Genomic DNA, 10,988 nt, shown 5'->3' with positions numbered 1-10,988 from the left:
GACACACTTTAAACCAATAGAGGCAATCTAATTTAAGTCCTTAGTTGACAGAATCACTTCTGTTTTTAAGATCTGTACAATCAGGATTCATCAGAATTTCTATTTTTAAGGACTCTCTGGCAGCGAGCCTTCCAGAAGATGCCCACTTTCGAGCCTGTGGGAAGCTCTGTGTGTCCCTGACCAGAGTGTCTGATAGGAAAAACATAATAGCGTCAGAGTTTGTGACCAGAGAGGAGCTCATTCAGGTATACTTTACAGTTTGCAGGTTACAACCCTTTTATCTGATGTAACTGATTGATCACAAGGCTTAAAAATGTATTACTCTACTCTATTACTATCTGTCTATCATCTAATATCTGTCTTTTCCAGGCCCTCGTATGCAGCTGCTTCGTCCCTTTCTGCTGTGGTGTTATTCCACACACTTACTGCAGAGTGGTGAGTGAACACACCAGTGAGCTTCAGCCACAATACAGCACAACATCATTCAGTGTAGCACTTTTTATGGCGAACATCCTCTCTGTGCTTAAATTAAAGCCAAATCAAAGCTATTTATTAACTGTTTTCAGATTTGATGCATGTGTTTCTCAGCCACTAATCTTAGTGTAACAGTATCTAAAATAAACAACCCAAACTGCCCTCAACAGCCAAATTCAGGCAAACAGGAGAAGGTGTCGACATGTGTGTACATTACCAGACTGATATATGATATAGCCTATTTATTGATTTTAATAATAATTAAGTTTCAGCACTCTGCAGCTCTTGTGGTGGAGAGAAATGACCCTGAAGTCAAGGCGCAGCAGATACAGCCAGAGTGGAACTCTATTGACTGAGCTCAGCACATACAAATGTTCACAGCAAAGTCCTTCTTTATCTTGTTTATATTCTTTTATATACTTGTGTGGACATGACCATCACCCCTTATCTTTGGGGTGGTGTCCAGCTAGAAACATTAGTTCACTTCTGGTCATATTCCTTAAATGTGATTAGTCACCATGATTTAAGCCTTTCTGTTATTACGCAGTCTGTACTTTGGCACTATCAAATATTGTGTTATTCCAAGGGTCTTTCCAGAACTCTTCCACGAATTGGCAATACATGTTGCATGAACAAATTCTACCATATAATCCCTGATTTGAGGGCAAAAACCCTCATACAAAATTAAGCTTTGTTGTACTTTGCATAAAACATAAATTATGTTCATGTGAAGCTTCATATTTTCAAAAACAACATGTATTACACAGATCCATCAGATTCAGATTACCGTTGATAACAATGATTAAACTTAGCCTTTAAACAAACATTTGATCTTGAGTTTATCCAGACTTGAAATCACAGTGTATCAGAATGACTGCAGACAACTGATTGTGAACCTTCACAAGCAATGGAGTACTGATATATTGTTTCATTGACAAATGTGCAGAGAAGCGTGAGGCCTATTGCATGACTATATGTAACAAGTTATTCATGTAAATTAAAATTAATATGAATGAATGTCATAACGAAATGAAGTAACCAATAATTTGATAGATGGAATATCAAAATGTCATAACTTTTCAAAACAGTAATTATGATGAATAATACATGGAATTGCCAATACCTTTAATACATGAAACGTACCTGATACCACTGATTAAAAGTTATACAAAACACAACAATAGCAATATGTAGTGTAAAAGTGTTCTCAGTTCTTAAGCCATCCTGCGTGTGCTCTGGCCAATCCCATGACCAGTTGTTCTTGCCAGCATTGTCAGCATTTTCCATCAGATGCAGTATTGTTAGGGATAAAGATACAACAATGTTCTCAGAACATTTGACATACTCCTCCTTTATCGGCCCTTGTGTAATTTATGAATCTCTGCTGATTGTAATAGATGTAGTTAATCCAACTGTATTGTAATCCAAGGATTCTACTCCAGCAGTTGACAGTGTTGCCTTCAGAAACTCCTTTCTGATCTGTAGAAAAACCTCCGCTAGCAAAACATTCATACTCTGCCAATTGATCTACTTTGCAATTTGTTGGTGGCTCATTTTGTGATATAAAGAAAGCACACTTTTTACAAAACTGGAACTCAGGATAACGGTCTAGACAATCATGGTTCTTTTGAGATCCGTGCAACAGTCTACAGTCCTAAAAAGGGTTGCTAAATCTTGTTGAGGGACAATCTACCTTCCCTACACTCACATTGCTGTACTTTAGCGCATCCTTCAAATATATGTTTCTCTGGGACCACTGTGGGTAAAGTTATTGGCGCCTTTGCACACATTATGTATTCACTGGAAGTCACTTCCTTTACAGTATACCATACGCATTTAACACCCATTTTGGTTGGCTGTTTCACAAAGTTGATCTGTAGTACCTTTCACACTTCGATACATAGGTTTTGGTCTTTCTTGCTCTACCACACTTCTGACCAACACATCTACATCTACACAAAGAACACTGGAATCACAAGAAAACGCTGGATGACAACACATGGGATGAAGATTATCTGGCAAGAGAAAGGCGAAAGGTGGTTGGTTCTTTAGACACCAGACATCAGAGACCCGTCTCCATCTCCTGGTTCATTCTCACGGTCTGTCCGTTGGTCTGGGGGTGATGTCTGGAAGAAAAGCTGACCGTGGCCCCCAGAAGACTGCAGAAGGCCCTCCAGAACTGGGCCACAAACTGCGGTCCACGATCAAACAAAACATTTATGGGAAATCCATGGATACGAAAAACTTTAGCAGAGGGAAGCTTAGGTAGGGGAATGAAATGTCCCATTTTAGGGAATCTGTCAACAACAGAGAGGATAGTAGTGTTACCTTGAGAAAGTGGTAAGACAGTGACAAAGTCCTGGCCTAGGGCCTCCGAGAGGACTTGCTCTGGCAGCAGACTGGACAGAACAGCTCCAATGCCCAGATCTGAGGCGTCAACCTCGACAAGGAACTGCAGATTGGAATCGGGCAGCACAACGACAGGAGCAGTGGTGAAGCTTCTCTTAAGCTGTTGAAAGGCTGTCTCCCCTGCCTGACCCCAGGAAAACAGAGTCTTGGAAGATGTAAGGGCATGCAAGGTAGAGGCAACAGAGCTGAAGTTCTCAATGAATCGTCTATAAAAGTTGGCAAAGCCCAGGAAATGCTGCACCTCCTTACGGCAACTGAGGGTTGGCCAATTAATCACCGCAATGACCTTTTCCGGATCCATCCTCACCTCCCCCTCAACCACTATGAGACCCCGAAATGACATGGAGGAGACATGGAAGTCACACTTCTCTGCCTTTACGAACAATTGGTTCTCTAGAAGGCGCTGAAGCACCTGCCTGAAGTGCTGGATGTGAGTTGTCTCATCCGGGGAGAAAGTGAGAATGTCATCGAAGAAGACAAAAACACAGACATTCAAGAAGTCCCGGAGGACATCATTCCCTAGAGCCTGGAAAACAGCTGGGGCATTAGTGAGACCAAATGGCATGACCAGATACTCATAGTGACCACTGCCGGTGTTGATTGCACCGGCAGTGCACCACTTATTCTCACCAGGTGGTAAACATTACGAAGGTCCAGTTTAGTGAAAATTTTAGCACCCTGTAACAGTTCAAAGCCAGAAGATATCAAAGGGAGGGGGTACCTGTTTTGATGGTGATGTCATTCAGGCCTGGGTGGTCGATGCACGGACCAAGCGTCTTGTCCTTCTACCCCCCACAAAGCAGAACCCGGCTCCTGCCGGGGACGAAGAGAACCAAATAATGCCTGCTGCCAGTGCAGTGTCCATGTAGTCTTTCAGAGAGTTTCAGGGTCTCAACAGATCGGTGGTGAAGTCACAGGGCCTATGACGGGGGAGAGAAGTGGCCTTAGCCTTGTTGAAGACCTCGTTTAAATCCAAATCACACTCAGGGACCTTGGAGAGGTCGAGATACTTGGCCTCAGTTCCCGGAGACATTAAATTAGCATCAGCCCCAGAATCAAGGGCTGAATGGCTAAGGGAGAAAGAGGAGGAAGTGAGTAGAACAGAGGTTAGCTGGCAAACAGGGTTCGAGTGCACCAAGGTAGGACTCACCAGCGTTCTCTTTCTCCCTGCTGCTCGCAAAGCAGTTGGCCAAGAAGTGTCCTGATTGGCCACAATAAATGCAGAGTCCCTCATCCATGCAACGCTGCCGCTCTGCTGCAAAAAGTCTGGTTTGACCAATCTGCCAATCGGCTCTTCTGAAACACTAGGCTGGAACTCCAAGGGAAAACAGGAGATGGGGCGCTTTCCTGAAGCTGGAGTGCCCTCTGACAGCCTCTGAGCAGGACCAAAGAGCTGTCGGCTTGATCTTCCCCGTTCTCTCTCTCACTCGTAAAGTCTCTTGTCAATCTTGGAGGTTAGGGCAATTCAGGCCTCCAGTCCCATTGGCAGGTCCTGGGGTGCCAAATGGCCCTTGAGAGTCTCAGAAAGTCCATTAAAGAAGGCATCAGAGAGGGGCGGCCTCGTTCCACCCGCTCTCCACGGCCAGAGTGTGAAACTCAATAGCGTAGTAGAAAACTCTCCTTCTCCCCTGACGCAGGGCGACAAGGAATCAAGAGACCTCTCGGCCTGGGGTAACAGTCTGAAAAACCTGGTGGAGACTCTCATGGAACAAGTGCAGTGAATCAGAGATGGCCGACCTCTAGTTCCATTCAGCTGTTGCCCAGGCCTCAGCTCAACCAGACATGTGAGAAACAATGTATGCTTCCTTGGATCGGTTGGAGGGAAAGGAGGCTGCTTAAAAATTCGAAGTGAAGCTCACACTGGGTGAGGAATTGGCGGCCGTCTCCCCACAGAATCGCTCTGGACTGGTAAGATGTGTGGGTTTGGAGTGGAGGCCGCTGGGGGTACGGAATCTGCTGGACTGGCTGCAGACAGACCGGAACGGAACTCGCTGGTATCGGAAATGACCTGTTTTTTCTGCATCTGGTCTACCAGGAAACACATTTGTGAACCAATTGCAGCCAGCAGGCTCTTCTGACGGTCTACCATTTCTCTCAAGTCCTGTCAGAGAACATTCAGCCCCTCCGCCTGATGATGGATCTATTGCCCCAGTGTCTGGAGAGCGACCCGGAGTGAGTCTGAGTCTGCAGAGTCCATTTTGTGACCAGATAATACTGTCACCGAGGAAGTGGACTCACCAAGGAGTCTTGACACAAATGAGGAGTTTCAGAGGATTGAATGTCTCTTCAGACAACACGGTTCCATTCTTTTCAGTCTGGCATGACAATCAACTTGCAGAGGCTTTAAATACGGATGGATCAGATTTGTAAGGCGGTATTGGTCTGTGTCATGCTGCTAAATTAATACATGCTGTTTGATGAAAAACTCAGATGCAAGTCTCCCTTTCTTTTTAAACCAGTGGACTGTGAACGCCAGCAGTGTAGTATAGATTGATAGATTGAAAGATTTATATATTTATATTAAATTCATCTCCTCCTTTAATTCCCTGCCTCCACAGACTTTAGATCAAAACCCCCCTTACACTGAGGAGTCTGAAGTGGTTGTATGTGTTCAGTTTGCTTGTATGTCAGTGCTTGTGAGTGTCATTTTTCCATGATACAATATTTTTAATTTATTTATTCTCGACACACCTGTAAACAAAAGTGAAGCAGGTTGATGAAAAAACCCAAATTAAACTCTAAAAAGAGTGTCTTCAGTGTTGATCAATACAACAGATAAGAGAATTTGCTTTGAGGAATTGAGACACATAAGTTGTTTTTATTTATTTTTTTTATGTCCTTTTCAAAAAGCGGTGAAGTCTGTCCACCACCCAACGTCCTGAATTCATGCAACTGTTGGACAAGAATTGAATGTGGACAATAAAGTGAATGAGCTTGCAGGTTTGAGGTTTGTGTCTCTTCTTTTTGTCACACTCATTGAAGTCACTGATTATCTTAAAAGCAATTATACTCAAACCACAATTTAAAAATGTAAAAACATGTTGGGATCCAAAGTGACATATTTGCCATTTGGCCAAAGTAACTAATAAAACTCCATAGAAGAATTTCCAGGCATGTCTTCAAAGCTCAGCAGGGCACCTTGAGTGCTTTGCTAACAGAATAAGACCACATCATCAAGTGTATGAGCGAACTGATGGATGAAAATTCAGCTCTGTCCATACGTCTGACTGTAGCGTTCGATGAGGTAGTTGCGTGATGTAACTGGAGGGTATTTGTTGGAGCCATCACAGCAGGTGATCAGAGCTTCATTATCGGGCTGCATGAAGAAAGCCAGAGACTGGCGTGTGCGGGAGTCTCCAGCAGGGGGCAGCAGGACTCTGTGGAGCTGAGGGACAGAACAACCACAATAATAAATAGCCTGCACATTGCTGTACATATATCCTTTTGTTGGTACCACGTACTTAATTCATACTGAACTTAACTGTTCTTCTTAATTGCTCCTTCTTTCAAGTGGTTCAAGTGTGGAAAGACAGCAGTCTCGTGTTTTGTTTACCAAAGTTGTTTTTGTTTTTTTAGTAACTTTGATACACGAGGCACCATAGTGACATGAAATCAAGGTGAAAAAAAGCATAAAATGTCAAACAACACCAAAAATTAACCTTAACCAATATTAAATGCAGTATAATAAAAGATAATATACAAAATTCACACCTTTATACCCTGCAGACCCCACAGACCCCCATTCACCCTCGATTTCTCACATTCATTCATGTATACATTCAAATTTATATCATGTATCATATCACAACAGCTGTGCCAAAAAATGTATTTTTGAAATCTTTTATTATCCCTATTTCTGGTATCCAGCTGATTATGAATTATTTATTATACTCTGATATAACCGGCTGTTTTATTGATAATTCCTGTCAGTTTAAAGTCATTTATTTCTCCTTTATTTTTTTGTATTTGCAGAGTTTGTAATTCTGCCAAATGCTCTGATATCTTTCAAGCAAAAAGAGAACCGGTTAGACCTTGAATATGTCTCGTTAAGCCCCATGCACAGACTTAAAACTCTATTATCATTGTAAAACAAACCACCAAAGCCTTTCCATTCACATGTGAGAAATATCTGGAAAACTCCCTCTCAACTCACCACAGAGATAAACTGATCGCTGGTCCAGCGCTGCAACAGGTCAGCAATATTGATGAGGACCGCTCCGGGGACGATGGGAGCGCAGATGAATTCACCTGAGCGTGCACGCACCTGTAGGGTAATAAGTGTCAGTTGGGTTCCATGCCTGAAGATTTCTTTGTACAGATGCAGTCCTAAGGCTTCAGTTGATTCTAAAAGTGGAAAATGTTTGTAATTTGTCTTGCTTCCAGAGAGGTGGAGATGTCAGTGTTGTTACCTGAAGACCTTCAGAGCTCTGAAACAACAGGGTGAAGGTGCCGTAGTCGGAATGCTCTCCACATCGCACCTGGCCCTCCTTCACTTTCTCGCTGTTTACTGGTGGGTAGTACAGAGACCGCAGCGTTGTGGCATTCTCATCAGCTGCAGAAGACACAATAACTCCGTTGAAACAAGCCTAGTGCATTAACATCAGAAGAGTTAAGACTTAAGATTCAGGACTATACTGGAAGTTATAGGCTGAACAAAAAGGTACTTTAAGGTTTGACTGTCTGAGGATACACATAAGTAAACGTTGTGACAGTGAATATCAGCCTGTGGGGTACACAGAGGGTCATATCGTTCTTCCAAGATGGTGATTTGTTGGTGGTGTTGGTGATTGACCTCAGTTTATTCTTCATGTACTTTCTTTATCTTTAATGCTGCTGAACTCAAGCAACCACAGCACACTTCACATGAGCACCGTGAGTCTGCCGTTTCATACATACTTCCTATTAAACGGTGTGCACTCAGGAACACCTCAGGGTCCAGATCCAGAATGTGGGCCATCACCCTCAGCAGCCGCAGACTCAGCTCTGTACAGCGCCGGAAGAAAGACGTCTGGATCTCCCGGAACTCTGATACAGCACCTGAGGGCCATTTCTACAGCATAAGAAGAGGAGAACAGGGTTAGACTCTGACTGATCCTGGATCTGCGTGGCTGATACTGATCATTTGAAACTTAACAGATCTGCTAACAATGTATCAGCTGCTATTCAGTTTTTAACATAAAGAACGTGCAAAGATTTTTTTATATGGAGTCTTAATATGTCTTGAGCAGGACCCAAAAAAACCTCTGGTCGACATGGAATGGGGACACGGTTTCTAAATGACCTCAATTTACAGGGTCAGTAAGAGTAGAACAGATCTTTGTTTGCTAAAATAACAGATCAATGCAGAGTGACTTGTACTTTGACATTAAAGCTGATAACCTATAGAATAAAGTGGGATCAATATGGCAACATGTTACGTGGCCAAACAATAAATCCTCAAGAGGGGGCAGAAGAAGTATTCAGCTTCTCCACTTGAGTAAAAGTACTAAATGCACACTTTGTAGTATCATGTGCTTTACGGAGACGTGGCTGAACCAATTCATGAATTGTTGTGCAGTCCTCACAGGGAGGACATTGACAGTCTGACAACATGCATCACGACTACATCAACTTCTGTGTGTTTCACAAACAACAAACCCTGGGTGTCCCCTGAACTGAAAGCCTTATTGAATGAGGAGAAGAGGGTTTTAAAGTCTGGGGACAGAACTGAGTTGAAGAGGGTGCAGATTGGGTGGAGATTAGGAAAGGCAAGGACAGCTACAATTGGAAGCTGGAGGAGCTCCTGCAGGGGAACAACACTAGGGACATTTGAAGAGGCCCCCTTCAGTTGGCTTACCAACCGGACATTGGTGTGGAAGACGCAGTCATCTACCTGCTGCACAGATCTCTTTCCCACCTGGAAAGCAGGTGAGTGAGAGTCATGTTTTTTTTACTTCTCTAGTGCTTTCAACACAATCAAACCATCAGTGCTGAGGGGGAAGCTGGAGGGAGGTGGAGTTGACTGCCACCTGGGTGTGTGGACCATTGACTACCTCACCAACAGACCACAGCATGTGAGGCTTTGTGACTGTGTGTCGGATGTGGCGGTTTGCAGCACCGGGGCTCCACAGGGTACTCTGCAGGGTCTCCTTTCCTCTTCATCCTCTACACATCTGACTTCAGACACAACACTACCAGCTGCCACCTCCAGAAGTTACAGCCATCGTTGGATGTGTATCACAGGGGAACAAACTTGAATACAGGGAAGTCATCACCAACTTTGTCAACTGGTGTGGACTGAACCACCTGCACATCAATGCCATTAAGTCCAATGAGATGGTGATAGACTTCCGCAGAAAGGTCACAGATTACACCAGTGAACATCCAGGGTTTGGACATTGACGTCGTCGGGGAGTACAAATACCTGAGTGTGCACCTCAACAACAAACTGGACTGGACCACCAATACAGATGCCCTGTATAGGAAGGGCAAAAGTCATCTCCATCTGCTGAGAAGACGAAGGTCCTTTGGAGTGTGTAGGACACTGTTTCATTCAAATTTTCTATGACTCTATGGTTGCATCTGCAGTCTTATACACAGTGGTCTGCTGGGGCTGTGGAAGCTCTGTGAGGGACAGAAAGAGACTAAACAAACTGGTCAGGAGAGCTGGCTCTGTCCTGGACTGCCCTCTGGACACCATTGAGAACATAGGCGAAAGGAGCATGTTTGCCAAGCTGACATCTATCATGAACAACCACTCTCACCCCCTGCATGACACAGTGGGGGCCCCCTGCAGCTCCTTCAGCAACAGACTGCTGCATCCACCCTGTAAGAAGGAACGCTACCGCAGGTCCTTCCAACAGCTGTCAGGTTATTCAACTCAGGCATTGTATAATGTAGCACTGTGTCCACACACATACTGGTTTAATTTGCACTACGGCAAACATCCTTCTATCTCATACATGCTATAACCTGTGCAATATTACATTATTTTTCCATAAATACTACACTATGCGTATATATTTTTATTTTCACCGTGACACATATATATATATGTATCAACTGTGCAATAGAGCAAACACTGTACTTAACTTAGCCATACCAACCATGTGCATTTTTTTGTGATACTGCTGCATTATTGTTGCATTTTACTGCTTTATGTAGTGCTAGCCCATTTAATCTACACTGATGCATCATACTCTATAAGACAGGCATGTCCAAACGATTCCATAAAGGGCCATGTGGCTGCATAAGACTCATTTAATCATCTGATCTCAGTCTTCAGCTGATAATCAGGTGACCTCTTGACTGGTTGAAAGCTTGCAGATACATGGTTTTCACTGGACAGGATGGGTATGAAAATCTGAGAAGTAGTTTTTAACAAAAACTATCAGACAAATGTAGTGGAATAAAAAGATCAATACTTGCCTCTGAGATGTGGTGGAGTATAAGTATGATGATGTGTAAAATGGAAATACTCAAGTAACATACAAGTACTTCAAATAAGTTATATTTCACCACTGCCCTGACGCATGTCTGCTGTGTAAAATGAACATAGTTAAACGCTGAAAGTAAATCATTACTATGTCGGGGTGAAGTGAAGCAGTGTTGAAAGACTCCTTCAGGTCTCCAGGCCGGCGTGGATTCAACCTGAAAAGCAAATATTCTCATTTAAAACTAGTTGATTTTGCAGATGAGAAGTGTTTTGTGCATGTTTTCTGCTTCCTGCCTCTCAGCCTCCATTGACACCCAGCCGTGGTTCGGACTGTTGGCAAAGGTTGTCCTGCTGAACGGTCGCTTCAGCTCATCTGGCTGCAGGAAGAATTTCTTGGATATGTCCATAACACGATCCACCTATATCCAAAAGTGCAGGAGAAAAGACGCATTCCGCGTTAAGCAGTTGCAACAAACTATGATGCTTTTCAGTGGATTTGCTGTTCTCACCTCCTCCGGAGTGATCCCAGTGTTCAGCAGAAAAACAAAACCCACTTCTGCAAAAGCTGTTTTCAACTCTTTGCTCAACTTGCTCATCTGTTCGTCAGTGACATCTTTCTCACTGAGGCTGTAGGCGCCGAAGTCCACCACTGGGATGCTCATTTTAAAATCAAAGAGTGGATCTGGAAGAA

At 43.6% G+C, this 10,988-nt stretch overlaps 1 protein-coding gene across 1 annotated transcript; it reads right to left on the bottom strand.

The window, feature by feature from the left end:
• Positions 1-6,088: 6,088 nt before the first annotated feature.
• On the bottom strand, positions 6,089-10,959 carry LOC121608511 (UPF0676 protein C1494.01-like). Its single transcript, XM_041939814.1, has 7 exons — positions 10,807-10,959; positions 10,592-10,716; positions 10,446-10,512; positions 7,780-7,933; positions 7,293-7,435; positions 7,037-7,147; positions 6,089-6,268 (listed from the first exon to the last, which is right to left on the bottom strand). The coding sequence occupies exons 1-7, from the start codon at positions 10,957-10,959 to the stop codon at positions 6,089-6,091; spliced, it is 933 nt and encodes a 310-aa protein (XP_041795748.1).
• Positions 10,960-10,988: the final 29 nt, after the last annotated feature.

This window comes from Chelmon rostratus, chromosome 6 (genome assembly GCF_017976325.1).
Source record: "Chelmon rostratus isolate fCheRos1 chromosome 6, fCheRos1.pri, whole genome shotgun sequence".
NCBI classification, from domain to species: Eukaryota; Metazoa; Chordata; class Actinopteri; order Chaetodontiformes; family Chaetodontidae; genus Chelmon; species Chelmon rostratus.
The sequence above is the reverse complement of the archived record's forward strand: the minus strand, read 5'-3'. Positions and strand labels throughout refer to the sequence as shown.

What these genes read in the sequence shown, in the direction of transcription:
- LOC121608511 (XM_041939814.1), bottom strand. Translation starts at nt 10,959, where the DNA reads ATGAGCATCCCAGTGGTGGACTTCGGCGCCTACAGCCTCAGTGAGAAA. An exon ending in GTGTCAATGGAGGCTGAGAG is followed by an intron (nt 10,513 to 10,591) that starts GCAGGAAGCAGA and finishes TTTGCTTTTCAG; the next exon opens with GTTGAATCCACGCCGGCCTG. An exon ending in AGAGCTCTGAAGGTCTTCAG is followed by an intron (nt 7,148 to 7,292) that starts GTAACAACACTG and finishes ATTACCCTACAG; the next exon opens with GTGCGTGCACGCTCAGGTGA.